At 37.4% G+C, this 26,854-nt stretch overlaps 1 protein-coding gene across 3 annotated transcripts in view; it reads right to left on the bottom strand.

Moving 5' to 3' along the window:
• LOC150105075 (endoplasmic reticulum lectin 1-like) overlaps positions 1–26,854 on the bottom strand; it is a 218,277-nt gene that overhangs the window by 123,934 nt on the left and 67,489 nt on the right. For all 3 annotated transcript variants that reach the window (XM_090396132.1, XM_090396134.1, XM_090396133.1), the window contains exons 5-6: positions 22,336–22,413; positions 8,206–8,263 (exon numbers count right to left, since the gene is read on the bottom strand). In XM_090396132.1, the coding sequence (XP_090252258.1) occupies positions 8,206–8,263; positions 22,336–22,413 (136 nt within the window). The remainder of the gene's footprint in view (positions 1–8,205; positions 8,264–22,335; positions 22,414–26,854) is intronic.

Here is a 26,854-nt window from a genome sequence, read left to right as displayed (position 1 = left end):
AAAAAAAAAAAAAAACTCAGATTTCTTAGATAAATTAAAAAACGTCTCTATACAACCTACTAATTTTATGGTGAGCTTCGATATAGAATCCCAATTTACAAACGTATCTCTCAAAGATAATTTACAACTACTTTCTGAAATATTCCCACAAGATATAGTAAAATTGTTCAAATTCGTGTTGCATTCTGGATACTTTGTTTCAAAACAAATTCTACAACCAAGTAGAAGAAACTGCCATGGGAAGTCCACTCTACCTTGCTTTAGCCAACTTTTATTTAAAACATTTAGAAGACATCCACAACCTTCATTTTGGATTAGATAAATAGACGACATTCTTGCGATGTGACCTTACAATATAGATACCTTACCAACTATTTTAGATAATATAAATACTTTACATCTTCATATCAAATTCAGTATGGAAATTGAAAGAGACAACAAATTATCATTTTTAAGATATTCTTCTCATCCACTATCAAGTAATTTAACAACATCAGTTTATAGAAAACCCACTTTCACTGGATGTTACATTCTTCAACAATCAAATCACCCTTCTCAAAAGATAGGAATCATAAAGCGTTTAATTCAACGAGCTAAGACTAATTGTTCAACTCCCCATCATTCACAGGAAGAAGTCTCAACCATCAAACAACATATGAAATTAAATGGCTTCTTCAAAATGACTACACAATATCTGTGTGACTCCAACAAACCTAACCTAAACAACAAGGAATCAATGTCAGGATCCATACATCTCTGGCATTTCAGAAACAATTTCAAGAAATCTGAAGAAATGTGATTTAGTAGCAACTTATATTCCTATTAATAAACTCTCAACGTATTTTCCCTCTTCTAAAGATAAACGCTCAACTATGTTTCTTCCAGGTGTATATCAAGTTCCATGTGACTGCTCTTTCCTACTACCCCAAATTGGCCAACGTTCTTAGGAAATATAATAATAATATTATTATTATTATCTGAGACCTCCAGGGAGTCAAGGACTCATCAAGGAAGGCTATAAATCACCCAAACCAGCTATCATACCTTCCCTTAAATTCATTCAAACTAGATACTGACTTTATTCACACCTCTACCTAAACTCCACTCCTTATTGAGCTGACCTAAACCTAGACATAACCTCAATAATAAATTTAGTTTAATCCTTTATCAAAGTGTAAGCAAACAAAGTTTGCACCTGAAGTATCTTCAGGACTGAGGCAACTCGTAGTAAAGGTGGACCAAGCTCTCATCACTCCTCGTCTTAGTATCTCCCATAATGCAAAGCACATCTCCTTGCAGACATGTACAATGCTATGCATTAAGGGAAGGGCCACTACCCAGACCGGTTTTGACATTTATTGAGGTCTCATCAGTAGGAGCCAGACCCAGAGGTGGTGATACTAAGGCAGAAGCTATGGAGAGGTCATATTTACTTATACGAGTTGCCAAAAGGTATCTCACCTTATTATTAAATTACTCTGGATTTATAGAAAGATGTTGGAAGTTTTTTCCCACTTGGTTAGGCACAAACTTTGTTTGCTTACATTTGGATAAAGGATTAAACTAAATTTATTATAGTCTAACCAAGTGGGAAAAAACTTCCAATAACAACATCAAGTATCCCGGTGTCGACCAGATTTTGTGCAACTGTGATAAACTATATTTTGGGCAGACAGAGAAATCCATTGAGTTACGTATCGAAGAACATCAGAGGGACATAAGTTATGGGAGAATGCGAGCCGGTGCTCTGTCAAGCCATGTTCTGTTTTCTGTAAATTCTAATGAAGAGAACCACACCCATCCAGTTCTATGAAACAAGTCTACTAATATTTTCTGGTGTTACGATGAACTAGAAAGTAAGATAGTAGAATCTAAAGAAATCATCCTTAATCCTATACATCTCAACAGCAATCTAAGCTATAACCTGTCTGACTGTCATTGTGCTGCTATCCAATATTAGGTACATCAGATTGTGAGTACATGCATGCATCCATCCAACAATGAGGTCAGAGAGAGAGAGAGAGAGAGAATGTTTTTAAATACACAAATGTCAACACATTAATGTTGATATGTATATGCTAACTTTTTTGTGCTATTTAGAGATATTTCTTTTACGGTTCTTGTTGGTTATTTCTTTTATTTTTTTGTACCTGATTTTTAATGGCACGACTAGTTGTCTGTTAAAGACAAAACTAGTCGTGCCATTAAAATTTGTTTTTACTTCTTATCTCGGTTTCCCAGTCATTTAATTCTAAAAAAAAAATGTATTTCAACCGAGTAAATCAGTCTTCTAACAAATTATATATGTGCAATTTATTTTACACTTTTATTAACCTTTTCTTCAGTGAAAGCATAATGCTGTTGGCGATTTAACATCATACAGCTCGTTTTCTATTTCGAATAAATCGTTTACATTCTGTTTTGTAAAAATTGTTTTTAAGCCACTGACAATGGTCTATTAATTTTAAACTGAAATTTATGGAAGTATATTTAATAAATAATCCTTTATCATGTGTTTTTTTTTGTGTGTGTGTGTGTATATATATATATATATATATATATATATATATAGATTGCAATATAACTAGGGCACAAGTTTCTCTTAAAACTAGATGTACAGAAGAACAAAGATCTTATAGGTCCAAAAGAAGAGAGATGAAGTTTTCGAGTTGATAGGTACTAAAATAGATGTAATAAAGAACATAGAAAAAAGAAAATTGTTATATACAGGTTATATTGTTAGAAATGCAAGTCTTCAAAAAAGATTTGCTAGAGAGAACTTTGGAAAAGAAAAAAGGAAGCGCATGACACACACACATAGAAAGAACTAGCTAGGCCTGAACTATGCAGAGAACAAAAGAATAGTCTATGATAGGAATATATGATATGGATGTTCAAAATATCCAACCTCTTAGAATGAGATGACATAACAGGACGGGATAGCAGTATTTTGAGCTTAATGTCACTGGTAGACTGATTTCTTCAGTACACTGCCAACTGTGAGCCCTATCATTTTTAATGCCATGCAATAGCACATACAGAAGTTTTTTCTTAAATGACATACCATTTACCTCTGAAGTGCTATTAACTCCTTTGTATACAAGATCAAAATGACTTTCTGAGAGAACTGTTCATCTCCTTTATATACGATCTTAATAATCACCTTTTTTCTGCAATCAGAGGGTGTTCCATGACTTTTTGGTAACACCATATATGTCTCATCAGCAAGGCTAAACCAGTGCCTTTGTGTGTGTGAAACAATAAGTGCCAGTACACATTCTTTGCTAGCAGGAAAAGTTGAAAATTAAAATGATACATTCGTATGTCACATCACTATTAATAAAGGTGATGGTACACTATACCATTTCCTTCCCCCTCTTCCCCAAAAAAATAAACCACTACTATAACAGACATTAAAGCTATCTGTTATAAAATACATAAGAAACAAACAAATAACAAAAAGGATATAATAAGATCTGTTCCTATCACATGGAAATAATAAAAAGGACATCATCAACAACCATGGGTCCAATGCCCGTAGGTGTCTGCTGCCATCTTGATATGATTCTTCCATTGCATTCTGTTTTGTGCAAGATGACTCAATTTGTGTATAGAGTTTCCACCCCATTTGACGATGTCATCGCCCCATTCTCTGTTTGGTCTTCCTCTTTTGTTCTGTCCTTCAATCCTTCCAAACAGCAACGTTTTTAATTTTCTCTCATAGTTTCCTTTTGATTATTTTCTGGATCAGGTTTTCTTTTGGTTGTATTCATCTGTAGATTTCCTCATTGTTCACTTTCTGTATCCAGTTTATTCTCAAGATCTTTCTATAGCACTTCCTTTCAGATTCTCTCAGGAGTACCCAGGCCTTGCATCCATAGAGCATGCTGCTGAAGATACAGGTTTCTACATGCACAGTTTAGTTTGCATCTTTATAGCTTGGCTCTTCCATATTTTGTCCATGACTTTTAAAATAGTTGTTGCTCTGGCTATTCTAATTTTCATCTCTTTTTTGGTGTCCAAGTCATGCGTCATGTGGCATCCAAGATACATGAAGTGTTCCACATTTTCCAGTTGAAATCTGTCTATCGTAACTCTGTTCAGTAACTCCTGTTGTCTGAATATAGTTTTTTCAAAGTTGACATTTAGTCCATATCTTTTTCCTTCTGTGTATAGTGTTTGCAATGTCTGTTCCAGCCTTGCTGCATCTTCTTCAATCAGGACGATGTTATCTGCAAAGCAGAGGTAGTTTATTCTCATGCCATTTATTGAAATGCCTCCACCTTCTTCTTTAATCTTATCTAGTGTTCTTTCCAGATGTGTGATGAAGATAACTGGTGATATTGGGTCCCCTTGTCTTGTCATGTGCCTTGACTAGTGGCAAACTAATCTTCAGTCTCACCGGCTATTCTCATTTTTGCTTGTGCTCGGCTGTTTATATCTTTCAGCAGACGGATCAATTTATTGTCCACACCACAGGATTCCAAGACAGCCTATATTATATTTTGGTCAATATTATCAAATGCTTTTTGGAAGTCCATGAAACAGCAATATATCTTTTTGTTCTTTCTTCGAGCTTTCTCTGCTATTAGTCTTAGTGCGAGTATTTGTTGCCTGTACTTCGATCTTTCGAAATCTGGCTTGTTCATCCAGAAGATGTGTCTCCATAAAAGGACATGGCAGAAAAAAATAATTTGCAAATTATATTTCTGCATTTTTAATATAGCTATGAAATGATGGCCTCTTGCACTGACCTGATTCTCAACATTAATGAAGTTTAAGAGTTTGAGTAGAACCAAAAAAAACTGAATGGACAATAAGCAGAAATTAATACTACTGCAGTAATATTGTATTTACTTTTATGTGCCATGTATTGACGACCTGCTTTTCAGACTAAATAGCATCTCCACTCTAAAACTAACAGGCTATCGTAGATTCAAATATATAAAATACTTCAAATTTTGTTATAACGATTATATTTTCTAGTAAGAAGCTGGATTTTTTTTTTTTTTTATTGTAGTTGCAGATTTCTATCATATCATAATAAATTCAACAGCATTTAACAGCAGATGAATGTTTATCGCCACATGCCAGGATGCTGCTGAATAAGACAGCCAGCAACATCCTAAGATATGTCCGAATTTTTTCCTCCTATATATTCTTCATACATCTATCTACATAAAACATCAGTAATGCCCTAAAATTTGAGTAAAAAGCCAATGACATTATAAAAGTACATTACAAAAATAGGCTAAATAGCCATAAAAATAATAATAAATTCATTTATATATTTGTTTCAAATGTGTAACATATATGGAATTTATACTTTTCTTGTTATTTGAACTTATTTTCCATCTGCAAATCTCATTTTAAGTATTTTCAAAAATATAACATTAGAAACATATCTTGATAATACATGTCTATGGGAGGGGGTGCATTTATTCTGGTACAATTTCAATTTTTCTTGTGAACAGTGTTTTATAGCAGAAGGTCTTCAAACCTTTCAGACAGAGAGGCCACACTAAAAATTTCAATGAACCCCACTGGCCACTAAGCTATACTGCGGTATTTAGAATTTTAAGATACTTTCCAGATTCACAAGGAACACTGTGCTTTCCATACTTTACATAAAATCCTATAAAAATAAACAAACTCAGCTTTAAGAGCATAGGTAGGAGTCAGGTTCATGATAAGTAAATACAATCAATACTTGAATAAAGATAATTTAATGAAGAAAACATTCATTTTTTACAATGTCAATGGACAACTTGGCAATGTTTTTCCTTGACCATCTTGTCGATGTTGGCATCAATGTTGGAAGTTGCTGTGTGCCAAGTATTCTTGAGATGTAGGTCCGTAATCTGAGTTCTTGTCTTGGACTTCAAATGCTTCATTCCAGAAAAGAGGAACTGCTCACAAAAGTATGCACTTCCTAACAAAGTGCATATCTTCAAAGCATGCCAGTGAAGATTAGGGAATGCATCCTCAGAAATGTAATCTTTGTAAAATGTATGGAAAGGCACATTGAATAATTTTTCACTCAAAGAAGAGTTGTTTTGGAGTTCAAGCAGCTCCATTTGTACTGAGCCTGGCATTTTGGCAGCATTAACACTGAATGACATTAAAAATAAATCTAAAGAACACTGTTGGTTATGAAAATCACTAAATCTCTCTTCGAAGTCATTTCACAACATGGCTAATTTTGTAGCGTATTCATCAAGAGAAGAACAGTTGGACTCAGCGAGAAGCTGAAAATGAGTAAAGTCTTTTTTTGCAAGTTGTGCCTCCCAAAGTTTGAGCTTGGCCACAAAAGCTTTGGTATGATCAAACAGAGTGTGCACCGGTTGATCTTTGGATTGTAGCCACGTATTTAGGTCATTCATATGCAACGCGATGGTCACAAAGGCAAAGTCTATCATCCTTACTTCGGATCGTTAAATTCTGCAATCGGATTCCCCCTTGGTTTGCATGAACTGCTGTATTCTGCTCCTTAAGTCAAAGACTCTTAAGAACCCTTCCCTCTGCTCAACCACTGCACATCATTATAATAAACCACATTGTCGTGATCCACTTCGCAACCTTGGGTCAAAACTCTTGGAATTGACGATGATTCAATTCTCTTGCCCTAATAATGTTGACGACAGTCACAATAACTTTCATGACATTCTCAAATCCAAAAGTTGTCGTGCACAAATTCTCCTGGTGGATTAAACAGTGGTAATGGACAAAATCTTTTCCTTCTGGTTCCAGTTCTTTCCGTAGCAGCGCAACAAACCCTTCGTTCTTTCCCACCATAGCAAGGGCACCATCAGTTACCACACCCTCGAGGTGGTTAAGCTGAGGTCAAAATACTGGAGAGTTTTCATGGCGGCTTCAAAAAATATCAGTGCCTTTCGTCGTTCCCTTCATAGGCACAGCGCTAGCAGTTCTTCTGTCACACTAAATTGTTGATCAATGCCAATGACAAAGATAGCCAGTTGTATTGTATCCTTCACATCTGTGCTCTCATCTAAAGCAAGTGAATATGACATAAATTCGGACGACAGTTTTATTAAAGTTCCTTCAATGTCATTGGCAAGTTCTTTGACACATTGTGCTACAGTTACCCCAGACAAACTCTGTTTTTTAAACACTTCCTTATTATTTGGGTACAGAATATCCCTAGCAGTGATGAGACACTCTTTCACAAACTCGCTGTCCAAGAAGGCTTTTGATTTTTTAGCAATTTTTTCAACTATTACATAACTTAATTTGATGCACACTTCACTCTTTTCCCTCTGCCTTTTAAACATATCCTGCTGGCATTTTAAATCAATTTGGAGATGGTCCACACGAAACCGCCCTTGAAGGGGATTGAAATTAGATGCATGCTTTATTTCATAGTGTTGTTTTATATTGTATTCTTTTGATACTGACACTGATTCACAACAAATTAAACACACTGGCTTATCGTCGATAGGCACAAAAAAGTACAAATTGGTCCACTTTTCATTAAAAACCCGACAAGAATCACTTGATTTACACCTTTTACTCATAGATGCCATAGTGATGGAAGGTGAACCCAAAAAATGATCCAAAATGGCCATGTAATGGTATTATTATTATCCACTGAATATGTCTCACACTAATGAAAAAAGTCTGGCAGCATAAAACCACAATAGGCCATGGCTGACACGACGAACCTGCATGCGCTCATACACGAATATCACACTGTTCACGACTGACTGTGGATGAGATCCTCTTGTATTTATATGAAAATAACAAAGTATCGAGAAGTATCTGGAAGGCACTAGACAGCGCACTTGAACGAACTACTGCTTCAGCCATCTACCTGCAACGTTATTGGTAGATGGCTAAAGAAGCATGTCTATTTAATATTTATTTTTATAGGATTTTATGTAAAGTATCAAATGCACAGCCTTCCACATGAATCTGGAAAGCATCTTACAATTCTAAATACCGCAGTATAGCTTAGTCTTAGTGGCCCATGGGCTTCATTGAAATTATTTTTTTTATTTAATCGCGTTTTAATGTTAAGTAGTTATTTTTTCAAAATGGTTGGCGGGCCACAGCAAAGAGCTCTGTGGGCCACAGGTAGCCCATGGGCCATGCATTGAAGACCCCTGTTTTACAGGATAAATACACTACATTAGCAAGATACATTGTCTGAGAACATATTTACGGATAAAATAAAGTTCTCCTTACCCTGAATATCAAATTTTGATTTATCATATTTTCCAAGGATATATTCTTGTGAAGTTCGCTACAGAAAAATCAAATGATAAATTAAATGAAATCCTTTTTTTCATAAGCTTAAGAAAATATATTAACGTTGCAATTTAAGTGAGTTATAATAGTAATGATCCTTAAGAATCATGAAAATGTCAATTTTCCAAGGACATTGTTGTAACAGTGATGTCATTCATTATCAGAGAAACTGAAATCTAGTTACCACTTCATTTACTGTAATTTGTTCATATAATTTTGTATTTTATTTTTTAAAAATCAAGATGATTAAATATTGACCATCTGTAGTGAAAGTCAAATCAAAATGGATCTAAAATTTTAATGATTGTAAATATCAAATGCCATTAATTAACATTATTATCAACAGATCTCAATGGAATCTAGAGATTCATCACTTGAGGTTCCGCCCTAACATTTACAGCTCATCATACCTTGATTTAAATGTATTCACTGCCCCTGTGCTCACCACATTCTCATGGAATGCATTCCAATTACCCACCACGCTCTATACAAAAAATTTACTTCTCACTCTCTTGCTCACACTAATCTATCCACTAGGCTATGTAATTTGCATTCTTTCAATCTATTCTCATGTTCCACAAACCAGAAACCAGCTTAGTCAATCCATGGCTGGATCCTCTCCAATATCTTATGATCCTTTTGAAAATCAGGCAACCAAATCTGTGCACATTAATCCATATGTTACTGATCAAGTCCTTGTAGTATGGAATCTAAACATCCTTACTTCTACACATCAGTGTTCTCTGCATCATTCCCATAATCAGCTGTGGTGTCCCTATAATTTTAGCAAAATGTCCACTACATTTCCAGTCTCTGTCCACCACCACCTCCTCTGAAATATCCCTACCAATCCTATACTCTGCATCCCATCCTTTCTTCCCAAATTACAAAATCTTCCACTTTGCTACATTACACTGACATCCTCACACACTTGTCCATTCAGCAGAAAAACATTTTTTCCTCAAGCTTCTTGCAAAGCTACAACATCTGCTCTACTTCTCATAACTTTCCCCAACTTTGCATATCATTGGCAAACAAATGAATATCACCATTTAAGGCCATTCTAGTCATTTACACACAAATAAAACAACAATGGTCACAAAACAGACCCTTCAGGTACACCACTAATGATGTTCCACTTCTGGGATATCACTCTCTAATACACAACCTGCTGACACCTATCAGACAGCCAATCTACTATCCAACCTCATCTGATCCAATTTAACTATAGTTTGTCATACAGCAATCTATCTTTGCAAAATCGAAATACACTACTGTATATGCATCCTCCTTATCCAAAGTTGTTGTCTTGTTAAAATAAGTAAGCAAATTGCTAAAACACGACCTTCCTTTAGCAAGCCTATGCTGCTCGTTATGATAATTCTGCTGCTGTCAACCCACTTCTAAATCCTTATCTTCACAAGCTTCTCCAAACCTTGACCACAACTCCAGAAAAGCTGACTGGCCTATAATTTGAAACTTTAGTCTTATCACACCCTTTATGAACAATTTTGCCATCTTTTCACTCCTTTTGAACTTGGGCTAATCTAAGGCTCATGCTAAAATATAAGTTACAACTGCTATTAACTCTCTGGAACATTTCCTCAAGACAAGTGGTATAAGTACAAGAGTAGAAATTCAACTGCAGGACAGTGAAAATAGCACATTTGAGGGTATCTGGTATGAGATTAAGGCCAGTGGAACAAAATATACAGTTGGATGGAAGCTATAGACCAGGGGATGGAGATAGTATGCATCGGCAATAGACTCAATGAGTGGAGGACAGTATTATGGATGATTTCAACTATGGGAACATAGATTGGAAGGAAATGAGAACACATGGGAGGGGGGGGGATGAATTTTATGCAGTTACTAAGGGATAACTACTTGAGCCAGCATGTAATGGAATATACTAGGAGTTTGAGAGTGCTTGCCCTAGTAATTGCATCTGAGAAATTGACTATTATGAATATGACCATATTGCCACCAATCGGTGAGAGTGATGTGATTTTGACCTGAGAGACAGCCAAATGTGTGGAATTTTCAGTTAAGATAGGGTATATGTGGAATTACATGGCTGGTAAGCATGAGAAGCTTAGGAGATTGTTTGGATCGGTGCCATGGCATGTAAAACTGCAAGGGCTGGATGTTGATAGTGCATGGGAAGTAGCAAAGGAGTGTTTGAGGGAGTTAATGCAGACTGCACACCTAGAGTCAGAAGAGTAAATCAAGTGGGAATTAAATGGATGAATATCATCATTAAGCCTGCAAAAAAAAGAAATAATTGTGGAGGGAATTAAAGGAAAAAGGTGACCTGCAGGCACATGAACAGTACAAGACACAGGCCAGAAGGGTAACTAGTGTGGTAAGAAAGGCAAAAGCAGATTATGAAAGGAAGTTAACAATGCAGGCTAAAGAGAATCTTAAACAGTTCTTTTGATATGCTGCAAGTAAAAGAAAGATGTATATGGCTAAACGATTTTGATGAATGCTGATGGCAGGGAGGTAACTGAATCAGTCGAAATAGTAGAAAGTATTTTTACCTTGGGTATAATTATGTTAAAGATACCAAGCAATTTTAAACCTGGTTTTACTCCATTTTTCCCAAGTAAGCAAACAGACAAAAATGTCAAGTTTGCGCCTGCAAGTGATGCAAGACAAGCTGATCCTACAGGTAGTGCAAGACCAGGGCAACTCGTGGTAGAGGTGGAACAAGCTCTGATCACTAATCTTAATATTTACCCTTAATGCCAAAACACATCTCCAATAAGGGGATGTATGATGTTTTGTATTAAAGGCAAGGGGCCACTACCCAGACTGGTTTCGACCTTTATTGAGGTAGAATAGGAGTTCATGCCTTTCATCACTGGCCTCTTTAGATTTAAAAAAAGTTGTGCTGAGAGTCAGCTTGATAGTGAGAGAGGAGAAGAAAGATAGAGTGGATAGTAGTAGGTAGTTAAAAGAGGCCTCAGTCGATCCACCTGGCCTGACTTAAATGCCAGCACCAAGCAGATCTCCGACATTATCTCCCTCCATCCGTTCTCCTCCGCGTTCTCTGGCCAGCCACCTCTTCAGATGTCTGGCCGATGAAAGAAGTGAAAAAACAAATGCAGGAAGACGCACATAAATTGAAAATCAAAAGAACTAGGACACACATAAACAGAAACAACAAAGGAGCTAGAACATGCATAAACAGAACAACAAAAGTCGGTGAATTAACAGAAAAGTACTGCAAGAACGGGGGAAGAGCCTGGCTCGAGTGATGCAGCCCGCAAGGAGCTGCACCAACTCGCTGTAAGCCTTCACCGCTCGGGTTCTCAGGTCTGCCCCCTCCTATGTGGATTAAGTGTGAACATACAGAAACAGAACCAAGAAACTTGGAAGGGGCTTTTTATGTCATATTTGCCCTGCTATCTCTTACCGCTTCCTCATAGTCTTTTACCACGTTTTCCATCACTGTGAGTACGTGTACTGACTCTTCATCATTAAGTTGCCATATTCTCTTCAAGCATTCATTCCATTCCGCTCGGTCGTAAGTGACTTTCCCAAACTTGAGCCATATTCTAAGACTCTCTAGCTCACCTTCACATTGCAAAGCCACGTCTCTCTTTTCCTGTACAGCTGTGTGGACTTTGTTTTTTATCTCGGGTTTATTCCTAAGATAGAATAGGATTCGTTTTGTTACATTCGAATATTCATATAGGGGTTCTTTTCTTTTTACCGGTTTTGTAATGGGGTGAGAAGAACCGGTGTTTGTATCTACTGGTAAAGTTCTTTTTTCAAATTCCTTCATCATCCCTGGGTATCTCTTTTCCAGATCTACTCGTGTCAGCGACTTCAATGTGTCGCATAGGTGTTGTTTTTCTTCCTCTGTTAAGTCCAGGTGACTGTCCAGTTGCTGGGGCTCGATGTTGGTTATATCCTTTACATAGAGTTCTCCCCATGAGTCTATTGCTCCTTTTAAAGAACAAGAAAGTTGGCTCTCCTTTTGTGGTCATTATCTGAAATAGTTTTTCTGCCGTTTTAGGAGATCCCTTAAAGTTCTTCAGAATGACAGAGCCGTTTAGAGTATTGCTTTTAACAAAGTCTGTTCCTTCCTTAGTTTCTGGATTATTTCCTTGCTCTCTGTCTTCTTCTTCTGATGAGGTTTCTTCCTCATTTTCTGTGTTGTTTCGCGATATTATCTCATTTCCTTCCTCATCCTCATCTGAACTTGAGACTTCTATTTGGCTTTCAGTGTCCTGTTTATTTCGTTTCATTTCTCCTTCTTCTTCCGGCGTGATGGGTCATTTAGTTGTACTGGTGTTGATTTCCATTTCCTCTGTTTCTGTGCTGTCATTGTTGCCTTCCGATTTCTTAGTGATCTGTTTCTTTTTCTTCCTAATTCTCCCTTCTGCATTCCTCCCAGTTATTGCCCGATTTCCTAATGTAGTCGTTGCAGTAGCTGGCGGTTGGAGGGCTGGAAACTCTTCTGGTTCAGTTGTTTGTGGTTCGTTTACTGTTTGGCCGGTAGCTCGAGAGTCCTGTGTTGTGAGCTTAGGAGTGGCTACTGCCACAGGTGTTATGGCGCCTCCTGCTCTTTCTGCAAGGGTCCTATTAGGACAAATGTCTATTTTATGGGATATGTTCCTACAGGAAGCTGTAGGAACATATCCCATAAAATGGGATATGTTCCTACAGCTTTAAGCTGATCCTATTAATTAAGCTGATCCTACAGAAAGTGCAAGACTTGCACTTCCTGTAGGATCAGCTTGTCTTGCATCACTTGCAGGTGCAAACTTGACATTTTTGTCTGTTTGCTTACTTGGGAAAAATGGAGTAAAATGGAGTCAGGTTTAAAATTGCTTGGTATCTTTAACATAATTATACCCAAGGTAAAAATACTTTCTACATTTAGATCTCCTCCTGAGATTTTTATTTAATAAGGTTAGAACACCTTATGGTAACTTGTTTTGGTAAAATACTTACAAGCTCTGTATTACTAAATCTTGGTATTTCTAGCCTAGCTCCCACTGATGAGACCTCAATAAAGGTCGAAACCAGTCTGGGTAGTGGCCCCTTGCCTTTAATACAAAACATCATACATCCCCTTATTGGAGATGTGTTTTGGCATTAAGGGTAAATATTAAGATTAGTGATCGGAGCTTGTTCCACCTCTACCACGAGTTGCCCTGGTCTTGCACTACCTGTAGGATCAGCTTGTCTTGCATCACTTGCAGGCGCAAACTTGACATTTTTGTCTGTTTGCTTACTTGGGAAAAATGGAGTAAAACCAGGTTTAAAATTGCTTGGTATCTTTAACAGTCGAAATAGTAGAATTACTAAGTGAACACTTGGCAAGAGTATATCATCCAGGTGATGATACTGCAGGAACAAAAGAGCCAAAGGCTTATACAGGACGAAGTAAATGAAATCGGAGGGAGCCAATTCTAGGGAATAGGGTGGATGTTCCAACAATTCATAGTGCAGATCCCTTAATTTCCCACTGCCTAAACACCTTTGTGGGCAGGTGCACTGCCCTGATGAAAGATGATTTTTTTTCCTTCTGCAAGCCGGGTCTTTTCTCATGAATTTTTTCGACTAGTTTGGTTAAAAGATCAGAATAATATTCCCTTGTTATTGTTTTCCCTTTTCAAGATAATTAATAAACAAAATGCCTTTAGCATCCTAAAACACTGATGCCATACCCTTGTCTTCTTTGGCACTGAATAACCGGTTTCTATCCACTGTTTTGACAGCTGTTTGGATTCTGGTATGTACTGGTGAATCCAAGTCTCATCCACAGTAATAAATCGATGTACAAAATCAGATTTATTCTTGTTAAATCGCTCCAAGCACTGTTCAAAGATTTTTATGCAATTTGCAATTCTTCATGCAAAATATATCCTACATGTTCTTTTGAAATGCCTATAGTCTCAGCAATTTCCACACTTTGACTGGCCGGTCATCCAATACCATATTGTGCACTGATCAATGATTTCTGGTGTTGTTATACTTTTTGGACATCCTTCATGTGGATCATCTTCAAGACTGGTACAGCTGCGTTTAAATTTGGCAGCCCATTTCTTAATTGTCAAAAACATAGGAGAAGAGTGCCCATAAACTTGTTGGCCTGGCTGGCTGAGTGGTTAGTGTATCCATTCTCCAGCCAAAAGGCTGCAGGTTCAAATCCCACTGTGGGCATGGATGTTTGCAATTGTCTGTGAAAATACTGGTGGTGGTGGTGGTCAGCAGTAGATGGCGTTGGTGTAAATGATGAATGTAGTTATAGTTGATGGATTGAGTGGTGGAGACGGAGAGTTGTGCAGTAGGTGCCCTCCCTCAATGAGTCTTTGAACTTCCTGGAGGTGTTATGTAATAATAATAATAAAAAACTTTTATGAACTTAGAACGAATTTTTTTTTACGTCAAACCTTCTTTTATAAAGAATTTTATAACCGCACGATATTCAATTTTAAAAGTGTTGTCTGTATCCTTGAAATGGGATACAGACAACACTATGGCTTCCAACAGCTGTATTATAAAACTATTTGATAGAATGACTTGCAATTTCACATGGATGCTTATGAAAAAAAAAAACATCTTGCTGATAGTGTTGCCATTTATGGTTGAGGCAGAGAACCTTTCAGACTACCCACATATATATATATACAGGGTGTTCGGGATAAATTTGACATATTTATAATTAATTATATTTTTCCGTAAGTTACATGTATTAACACACACTTCTCTTCATTTAAAAGGTTGGACCCTTCTTCATTCATATACAAGATGTCAGAAAGGATGGATAGCTGGAACCCACCTGAATCATGGAAGAGAATAACTTGTATCATGATGATTCGTGCCGGCCATCAAAATAAGGATATTTCGACTGCTGCCCAATGCTCCCTGAATACAGTAAAAACAATCAGGCATGAACTAGAGACTTGCAATGGTGACTACGAGGATGTAGCAAGAAGAAAGATCCCTAGCAGACGATCTGATTGCGTTCGTACAGCAGAATTCCTCGCAAATCTGCAGGAACAGGTGTTGAAGATCCCTGGCATTGGAATTCGGGCTTTGTCACGTGAAATGAATGTTGCAGCCTCTACTATGAAGCTTGCACTCAATGAAGACCTCCGCTACTACTCATACAAGCGCCGCAAAGGTCAGCTGCTTACAGAAAAGGCCCGTGAAAAACGTTTGATAAACGCGAAGAAACTTCTAAGCAAAGTGAAACATCCTGCGGAACCACAAACAATCTGGTTCTTTTCCGATGAGAAAAACTTTTGCCAGGATCAAAAACACAACACGCAGAATAACAGATGGCTTGCATACAGTACAAAGGACATTCCTCGTGTAATGCAGACTAAATTTCCCCAAACTGTGATGGTTTTCGGATGTGTATCCTCTGAAGGCAATGTGATGCCTCCGCATTTTTTCCAAGAGGGCCTCAGGTTGACTTCAGATGGCTACGTGGAGTTGCTAAACACTGTAGTCAAGCCCTGGATAACAAGGGTAGCCAATGGTAGGCCGTATGTATGGCAGCAGGATTCGGCCCCTTGCCACACCTCTGGGAAAAGTCAAAAATGGTTGTCTGAAAATTTCTACGACTTCACCAGTCCAAATGTTTGGCCTCCAAACTCCCCAGACCTTAACCCCATGGATTATTTTGTATGGGGCGCAGTTGAAAAAGACACCAATCGCACTTCCAGTAATATAAAAGCCCAGTTAATGGATAAAATTAAAACAGTTTTTGCGGCCCTTCCCAGGGAGACTGTAGCATCAGCTTGTTCGAGGTTCCGAAGCAGGATTGAAGCTGTGATCGATGCTAATGGTGGTTATTTTGAGTAAATCTTGTTGATAGTATTGTAATCAACTCTGCCTGTAATGTTTTTTGTCAATTCATTAAATTTAATAGATACAAAGAAGATTTTCTTTTTCCTTACGAAACTGTCAAATTTATCCCGAACACCCTGTATATGTGTGTGTGTAGGAAGATTGATTTACTCAGTTGATATACATTTTTTTAAAAATTGAATGTTTTCACTTTTCTTGGTTTCTAGTCATTCAATTTTAAAATATATATATATATATATATATATATATATATATATATATATATATATATTTTTTTTTTTTTTTTTTTTTTTTTTTTTACAGAGCCTTGTTATTAGAGAGGTCATTCACAGAAAACTCTTTTTCTGTAAAAAATTACTCTTCAAAATGCCTTAAATTTTTCCAAGTTATTTTTATACACAGTTCTGTATAAAACTATGTATTTTAAGTTTGTTTTCTCCATTCTGTGTAGTTTAAGATTTCAGTATGTATGTATGTATGTGTGTGAAGGAAATGCACTGAAATATGCACATTAAACAATGGTTGGAATTCTGCAAACTGTCACATAGAAGTAAAATGCTTTCTCTGTCTGGATGTATTTTTTCCTTCTTTCTACTCCCTTTTCTGTGTTCTTGATTAATGGCTTTAATAACATTAGTTTTTTTGGGTAGTAGAAGGGCTGTTTATGATACAGTTACTGTTTCATGTTTTTATAAGTCAGATATTATAATGGACACTGAAGAAACAGTTGTGGCATGTGCTCTCTCTAAGAATTTAAGACATGTCTCTTCTTACTTTAGGAGGCAGATGAATTTCATCACTAGGTGTGAAGTCACCAGCCTGAAATCCATGTTTGGTCTTTAGAACAAGATATAAATATTATCTAACCCTTCCCTACACTTTGATATATATAACATATATAGCCTTTTATAGAGGGAATTCACATATTAAAAAACTTAGTTGGTCACTTCAGGATAATGACTTACTGATAGCAACTATTATGCAGAAGTTTAAGTTGTGTGTTATTATAGTAAATGTAACTGATCATCGTCTGCTTATCAGCACCATATTAAAGTAACGTATTCTAACTGAGCAACAGTTAGAACACTGATAATTTTTGATTGGGACAGAATTGTAATACAAGGTGTACCAGTCAAACTTTGTATTTCCAAATGAATGTTATGACTAGATTGCTTTTTGTGGATTTTTAAAAATTACTGTGAATATTAACACAAGCTGAGACATTTCTGTGAGCCTTTCCCTTTCAGGTGGTACAAGATGTGATAGTGCAGGAAGTTACCCATGGCCCTTGTTAATTTTCTTTGAATATGTTTATGTTTGTTGTTTAGCATCAATAAAAGCACAACTGCACCAGAACCATGAGCATGTGTGATGAGCTGTGAGAGAATTAGTTTGTTGAATCATGTGGCATATTGTAAATGCCTAGAAATTTTATTCTGATGATATATGCTAAGTAATTACAATTAAAGTAATGTGATATTTTCCTTAGTGACTAATGAATATCAGTGTGCAATTTGCTCAGTTTCTTCCCTTGTACTGATCCCACTGCAAGAGATGTTGAATTATTTAATAATAGCAAATGATCAACAATAGTACATGTTGTTGATCATTTTCTAATTTATACACTGCTTGGAAAGAAGTCAACAGACATCCTGATGGGCAAGATGCACGGTGTCATGTAACAAGTTATGTCTTAGTGGCTGATATAAATTGGAGGAATATGGATGCTCCTAATTTAGTGCTACTGTGTCCAGGTGAAATGGCTGCGAGAAGGGAATTTACGGAGTTTGAAATAGGCATTGTGATAGGATGCCATGTTGCAGGCCTATCTGTTTAGTAAACTGTTGACAAATTGGGAAATCCCAGGTCAATAATCAGTGATGCTATACTGAGATGGAAGTGCAAGGAGTCAACTGCAAGTGCTACCTGCAGTGGATGACCTACTACACTCACCAAATGTGACTGTAGGGTGCTATGAAGGGGTAATATATAAAAACTGCCATTCATCAGCCGACACATTGAATGCAGAGTTCTGGGCATTGAATGGAAGATGAATCTGCACAAGAACATTCAGAACAGAGCCTCACAACATGGGTTTCCATGGCAGAAGTGCAATATGCAAGCCCCACATTACACAAACCAACATGCAGCATCACTTCAATGGTGCTAAGAGCATGTATAGAGGGAAATGGAAGCTTGGAAAGCTGTGTTATGGAGCTACGAATCAAGGTACACCCTTTACCAAGCAGATGGATGGGTATGGATGTGGTGGATGCCCGGTGAATGTCTCTTACCAGAGTGTGTAACTAAACTATGAAATTCGGAGGTGGTGGTGTGATGTATGGTCCTGTTTTGGCTTTGGTTTGTGGTGTCACAAACATTGGACTTCAGAGAGATTTGAACATTCTGGACAAAATGCTTCCTGCTTTGTGGTGTTTCTATGGAAATGATCATTGTCTCTTTCAGCAAGAAAGAGAGACCATGTCATTATGCTGCTGCTGTAACTGCATGATTTGTGGACATGAACATCACCATGTTTGACTTGCCTACACAGAACCCTGATCTATACCCTAATGAAGTACTGCATGAGGTCAAGAGACATCTACCTCACAACAGTCTAGGACCTCATTACATGTCTATAGTAATGGTCCAAACTTTCCACTGAACGCTATCATACACTTGTGAAAGTATGACTTATAGGATTGCTGCAATCATCGCAGTGAAAGGAGGTCTTATATCTTATTAAGATGGGTACCATGGCTGTTTGTTCCTCACACTATGGTGTCTATTGACTTCTTTCCAAGCAGTGGATCATACATATGAAGGAAAAACTGAAGCTAGGAATTTCTGAGTGTGATAGGTGAGAATAACGAGCAAAATATGAATTAAAAAATAAGAGTGGGGAGTATGGAAGGTTTGAATGATTGTAAGTTTTTGGAGATGTCATGATTGGAAGGATGACTGGCAAATATGAGTGGCTAACTTGCAGACAGACAGAGAGAGAGAGAGAGGGAGGGAGGGAGATGAGCTGAAAGAGATGGTGGAATGTCTCGGGAATGAGATGAGAAGCATGAAAGATGAGATTAGTTGAATGGAAAAGACAAATGCAAGGTGAATCAGAGTAGGAGTGAGAGAGAGAGTTATGGGGATGATAAAAGAAGAGAGAATAGAAACAGTAGAAGAGAGTGAATGAAAGAGGTGAGGAGTAAAGAATAGGAGCAGTAGAAGAGAGGGAATGAGAGAGAATTATGGGAACGATAGAAGAGGAGAGAATGGAAACTCAGAGAGAGAGAGAATGAGAAGTATGCGAGGTAGTGCTGGAATGAAGGACAGAGTGATGCCAGGTCAGCAGATAAGTAGGGTAAGACAGAGTTAAAGAGTTAGAGGAGAGAGAGAGTGAGGGATGCAGGTGAGCAATCAAGGCACAGAGTGGTAAGAGCTGTGATGTATGGAGACTCGATCCATGGTGTGTAAGTAAGACAAATGCCAGAGGAGTGTTTGCCTGGAAGAACGACAGAGAGTGTGGCTATGGCAATTAAGCGAGGTGAAAGGGTGAATGAGATGATTGTGATGGTGGTCACAAATGACTTGAGAGGCAATGTAAATTGGGTGGCGAGAGATCTGAAATTCCTGCTTGAGCCTGTACCAAAGAAAATGCAGAGAGGAAAGATTGTGTGTATGTTGCCCAGGTATGATAGTGACGAGCTGAGCAGAAGAGCAGTAATAATGAATAGCATAATAGCCAAAATGTGTCAGAAGAGAGAGAGGATTAGAATATGTGGATGCTTGGAGGGCATTTGAGGACAGAAGGAACTGTATGCAAGAGACCGCTGGCATTTGAATGAGGAAGGATGTAGCATCTGGAGAGATTGCTGTTTTCTGAATGAGTCGGTGTGTCAGTGCATGGGAATTTAGAATTCCTAGGGTGGATGGTAGAGGAGAAAATGGGTGCTTGGGGGGGGTGACATCAGGTAACAATGAGTCCAGTGGGGTCTGGAGGAGATAATGATAGGTATAGAATCAGTGACATTTTTATGCTTTATACTAATGCCAGGAGTATCCAGAATAAAGAAGATGAATTGGTGGCACTGATGGCATCAGCCTGGCCAAAGATTACTGGGATCTCTGAGATGTGATTGATGGAAGATGGTATAACAACAGGAATACAAGTAGCAGGGTAGGCATTTTTCGGCAGGATAGGAAGGGAAAAAGCGGTGGTGGTGGTGGTGGTGGTGTACTGCTTATGATAAGTGATGACTTATGTCCTCTAAGAGTGGAAGTTTTGGAAGGCAGTGACACTAATGGTTTTGAAAGCATATGGCGTGAGGTAGAGATGGGCAAGACAGGATATTTAGTGGGGTGTTTCTACAAGCCAAGGAGTACAGAGGATGGGGAGCAGGAGATGTCAGGCAGCTGAGCTTGGCAAGTGCAAAAAGAATGATTGTTATGGGAGATTTTAACTACAGCAGTATAAGCTGGGAAGATGAAAATGCATGTAGTAATAAGGGAATGGAATTTCTAGAATTCTTGAGGGACAAATGTCTTAGGCAACATGTAATAGAGGGAACAAGAGGTTCAAGAGTTTTGGATTTGGTCATAGTATCATAGCATAAAGGCAGGTGATCATAACAGTCTTAGATATCAACTTGGGACAGTTCCATGGAAGAATGGAATTGGAAGGGGGAGATATCATTATTGCTTGGAAAATTGTGAAGGAATATTTGTTAGCAGCAATAGTAAGCTGTATTCCACAAGTGAAGAAGAGAACACAATTTGGTGTAAAGTGGATGACACACAATATCAAACAGGAACTGCAAGAGATTATGGAAGAGAAATAAGGAGAGGGGGTGGAGAGCAGATGCATGAAGAATATAAGACTCAGGCCAGAAGAGTGACTAGTATGGTGAGGAAGGCAAAACTGGCATATGAGAAGAGATTGGCATTAAGATCCAAAGAAAATCCTAGGGAAATTTTTAGCTATGTGGTCAGTAGGAGGAGAAATGATCGTGGAAGAATGACACTGTGGGATAAAAATGGTAATAGAGTGACTTGAGCAAAGGACATAGTGGAGTTGTTCAATGAACACTTTATTGGAGTATTTCATCCTGGAGAAACAGGTTTTAATACTAGATGGATAGGGCAGGTTCGAGGTGCAAGAGGAGAGTGTGTTCCAAATACTGAGTAGTCTGGATATCAGTAAAGCTGTGGGACTGGATGCTATTTCACCAATGGTTTTGAGAGAATGTGCTAAAGAACTGACAGCTCCATTGACCTGGCTTTTCAATGAAAGTCTGGCTACGGGAAAGGTAGCCAGACTTTCATTGAAAGTCTGGCTACCTTTCCCGTAGGAAGGTAAGATAGCGACATTGCATACGGGTAGTGCAGAATGGAAGTGTCTAATTATAGGCTGGTTTGTGTGTCATCAGTAATTGTTAAGATCTTGGAAAAATTAGTGAGGGACTGTATACAGCATTGGGCAGATGAGGATAATGTTATCCGTGCGAATCAACTTGAATTTGTTAAGGGGATATGTAATATGATTGCCTTTTATAATAAAGTGACAAGAGTAGCTGATGAGGGAATGGCATATACTGCCTTTTTTTGGATTTTGCAAAGGCATTTGACAGGTTACCACATGATAAGCTGATACTTAAGTTGCAGCACATGGGTTTAGATGTCAGGTTAGTCAAATGGATTCAGGATTGGCTGTCTGATAGGTATCAGAGAGTTGTGTATGGTAGGGTAATATCAAGGAGGCAGAAGGTTACAAGTGGGGGTTTCCACAGGGCTCAGTACTGGGACCTATATTGTTTAACCTTTATATCAATGACAAATTGTCAATGGATTGCAATGAGGATATTCAGTTGTTTGCAGATGATGTGAAACTGGGAAGGGTTATTAGTAATAGTACAGACGTGGCAGCCCTGCAAGAGGATTTGAATAAATTTGAAAAAAATTTGAATTTGAATAAGATGGACAGAGAGATGAGAAGGAGATATTAAATTAGTAAGAGGCTGTTACCTGATTAATGTGTTGGAGATTTCACATAGGATGGATGAAGACAAGGGGATAGAATAAGAGGCCATCTTTGGAGGGGCAAGTGAATGAGTTTAAGGCACAGTTAAGTGGTCAAGCAGGAAAGTGAGGAAACTCCACAATGAGTCTTGATTCCACCTGTCTAATAAATGGTAATAATATTAATGAAGTTGAAAAGAAAAAAAAAGATACCCCTTGCACAGTGCTCTCCTCATGATACTGCCTAAGGAATCTACCATGACACAACTCATATGTCCAGTACTGTTCTAGCTAGAGAAGGGAAAAAAAAAAAGAAATGAAAAAGTGTGCTGGTATAATGATAACAAAAATTATATGAATAAACTTTTTTTGATCTCTAAGAAAGTTAATAAAACTTCAATACTTTAATAACGTTTACTTTAATAAAACTACAAAAAGGTTAGTTCATATCCAACTGCAGGAAAACAGCAATGCCCAAACTTTTTACACACTGCACCTAATTTAAATTTACTTTTAAAGAAAGATGCTATCTGCTAGAATGACATACCTGAAAACTGAATGCAGCATCCATCACAATTAAATATAGTGCTCAACTGAAAAAATTTATCACAAAAATGACCATATAATTCTCATACTGTCTAAATTTTACCAGAGAAAATGGTAAAACAAAAGTAGCTAAATAATTATTTTAATTACAAAGGTTTATTAATATGCTTATATTAATGTTTAGTGTATTATATGGAGATACTGACCTGTGAAGTACTTCAAATTTTCAAAGCAACTGACAGTTTATCAAATGGACATGTTAACACTCTAAACAAAGTTACACTTATGTAACACTTAAAGATTTACACAATAATTTGAATGTTTGAATATAAAGTGCTGAATTAAAGTGAAATACCTCTTTGTGGTGCACCTGGGCGATGTCTTTGGTGGCTAAACTTTCAAGACTATTGGGAGCCGAACCGGTCATTTTTTTTTTGACCTACCAGCTAATATGTGCAAAATGAAAGGAAAGTGTTACAGGAAGAAATGAAGTAGACCTATTCGAAAAGGTTCCAAAACTGACCAACATCCTATGGATTCTGCATATTAATATAGAGGGTGCCTCCCAAGCCAAATGTGAACTTCTTGGAAAAATCTGCAGGACAAATAACATCAATGTAATCTTTGTCCAGGAACTATATATCAGCCAAGAAGATGAGATTACCACAAGAGCTAATATCACTGTATATCCTGTAACCAATACATGGTTCTGCCATCTACGTACGAGAGAACATGGAAAACTGCAAAATACTATCTTTTTCTAATCATAATAACATCGAGATCATCACAGCAAAGGCAGCTGGCATAACCATAGTGTCAGTTTACAAACCACCAAAACAAACTTTGTCTATCCCAGCTCTTCCTGCTCACCAACATCCAGCAGGCTGCATAGGAGATTTTTTTAACAGTCAACATTATTCCTGGGACTATTGTAGAAATGATATCAACAGTACTAGACTAATGGAATGGGCCAAAAGCCTTGGGCTATCACTGGTTTTTGATGCAAAAGACTGGAATTTTTAAATCAGGTAGACAGAAGAAAGACTCAAACCCTGACCTCTGCTTTGTCACTTGCAACACCGAAGATAACCCTTTACCTACTGATAGGAAAGTACTTGAAAACTTTCCACAATCTCAACATAGACCTGTTATAGTCACTATAGGTCATAGGTTCCCAAAGTGGACGGTACCGCCCCTCCCCCAGTGGGTGCTGAAGCCTTCTAGGGGGGCTATAGTGGGATCAGAAGCATTTGGGGGCGTTCGGGCAGTCTAGGGGTCGGTGGCTCTTTATAGAAGAAATTGATAATATATATTTAAAAATTAATCATTTTCGTGATTTTGCGATTAGATAATCATTTAAAATTTAAATATTGCATTTTAATTCATCTTATGCCCGTCTTACATGATCGATTTTTTTATCCATTTTCTATTTCAATTATTTAATCATTTGAAAATTTACCATGTCAGATTTTTAATGAAAGTTGAACCCGATATTAACAAAAAAAATGCACCAGGCTCATCCTTCACATTAATTTGGTATTTTTACTTTGTAAGTTCGAAATAAACCATCTAATACATTTGATGGTGTTTTAATTATTACAATAAGATTCTTACTAATGCAATGCAATCTCTTAATTGTATTCCACATTTTCATATTTAAACCATTGTATGAAACTGTGCATAATGTTATTATAGAATACATTTTACAATCTTTACATATGGGCTACGTTTCACCAAAATCGGTATAGCAATAACTGTGTTCAAGATGAAGCGCATATTGGTCACTTCTTTTTAAAAATTTAACGGCATAAGCAGTAATGTATCATTAGTTGCTATTTACGTCAAAAATATCCAACGGCTTGAATGCAGAAAACTGTTATAATGGAGGGGTGTTACAAAATTTTTTGTCTTGCAAAGTGGGCGGTGGCCCGAAAGAGTTTGTGAACCTATGCTATAGGGTACACAAATCCCAATTATACAATCTGTGAAAAGACCAAGATCGAATTTTTGCAAACAAAACAACTCTAAACAAATTGAATCTAACATCCATTGGGTCCAACCTGAAGTCAAAAATTACAAACATTTTGTAGGAGTGATAGGTGCTGCAAAACCATGTATATCAAGAGGTTTCCAGAAACAGTACACCCCATGCTGGTGTCTGGAAACTGAGGAACTATTCAAAAAAATACAAAAAAGATCCAGATCATGAAATTGGAAAAAGAATTTTAGAAATGCTTAATGAACAAAGATGGCAACGTTGGAAAACCACAACCGAAAATTTAGATTTCACCCACTCTAGCCGCAAGGTTTGGGCCTTGCACCAAAAAGTCGGAACTGCATCAGTTTCTAAGCAGAAAGTCACACAGATCACTCCTAAAAACATAACAACCAGAATCCAGAAAACATCTAACAACATAAGAATTAGTGCATCCTATTCTAAATAAATTAGGACCAACTATATCCATGTTTATAGAAGTGTCAAACAAAATAACCACCTCTCAATGCCATTCACTGAAAGCAAACTGATTCAAGCACTTAAATCACTGAAAAATAAAGCAGCAGGCCTTGATGGTATATACCCTGAGTTCATTAAACATCTTGGAACTAACGCTTGTAAGTGGCTTTTGCAGTTTTTCTGTAAAATTCTAGAAAGCAAGAACATCCCAAGAAATTCCTGAGGAGCAAAGTTATAGCTATCCTAAAACCCTGGAAAACAGTCTACTGATGCAGCAAACTGTCAACCAATATCGTTACTAAGTATTCCCTATAAACTTTTTGAATGATTATTCTATAATCGAATTTACCATGATTACTCTATAATCGAATACCCATTGATTAATGCCATAGTACTGAATAAACAAGCCAGATTCAGACATTCGCAGCTACTGTGACCAAGTGCTTGCCCTTACTACACAAACAGAAGCTGGTTTCCAAAAAAGCTTAAAACCTCAGTAGCATTCATAGATCTGTCCGCAGCATATGGCACAGTTTGGGTGAACAAACTCATACTGAACTTTGCAACTGTAATACAAGATCCAAAGATGATTAAGATTATAATAAATTTAGTTTAATATTTTATCCAAGTGTAAGCAAACAAAGTTTGCACCTGAAAATATCTTCAGGACTGAGGTAAGGTGGTACATCCCTTGGCAACTTGTAGCAAAGGTGGACCAAACTCTCATCACTCCTTGTCTCAGTATCTCCCATAATGCAAAGCACATCTCCTTGCAGACATGTATACTGCTATGCATTAAGGGAAGGGCCACTACCCAGAGTGGTGATACTAAGGCAGAAGCAATGGAGAGGTCATATTTACCTATACGAGTTGCCAACCGGTGTACCACCTTATTATTAAATTACTCTAAATTTAGAGAAAGATGTTGGAAGTTTATTTTGCACTTGGTTAGACTATAATAAAGTTAGTTTAATCCTTTATCCAAGTGTAAGCAAACAAAGTTTGCACCTGAAAATATCTTCAGGACTGAGGTAAGGTGGTACATTCCTTGGATAAAGGATTAAACTAAATTTATTATAGTCTAACCAAGTGCAAAATAAACTTCCAATATGATTAAGATTCTAAAGTGCATGACATCAAAGCACAAATTCAAGGTATAACTGAATGGTAAAAATAGCCCATTTAAAGTACTAAAATATGGACTACCACAGGGCTCTGCACTAGCTCCGCTCAAATTATACATTAGTGACATGCCACAAACCTCCTCCCGAAAGTTCACATATGCAGACGATCTGGTGTTGGCAACTCACACTGAACACCTGAAAGTTGCTGAGACTGTGCTCAGTTCCAACCTTGAACTTCTGTACAACTATTACACCAAATGTCATCTTTGCCCAAATCCCTCTAAGACTGAACTTTGCACTTGAACAATCATCAAGCTGATAAATGGCTGAAGGTCTCTCATTCAGAGGAGAGACTTTGAAGCACAACCCCAACCCAAAATATCTGTGTCACATTAGATCATTCTTTAACCTTCAAGAAACAACAGGAAAATATCTGCCAAAAGCTAAAAATTAGTAATAATATCATCAGGAAGCTTGTGTGTTTGAACTGGGGGGAGCGGGGGGACAAAATCTAACACTTTAAAATCTGCTGCCTGTGCCCTAATTTACTCCTGTGCAGAATTGTTCTACTGTGGTATTCGAGTCATCATATCAGCACGTTGACATG

This window comes from Typopeltis vanoorti, chromosome 7, assembly GCF_054136105.1.
Source record: "Typopeltis vanoorti isolate ZY-2024b chromosome 7, IOZ_Tvanoo_1.0, whole genome shotgun sequence".
Taxonomy (NCBI): Eukaryota; Metazoa; Arthropoda; class Arachnida; order Uropygi; family Thelyphonidae; genus Typopeltis; species Typopeltis vanoorti.
The sequence above is the reverse complement of the archived record's forward strand: the minus strand, read 5'-3'. Positions and strand labels throughout refer to the sequence as shown.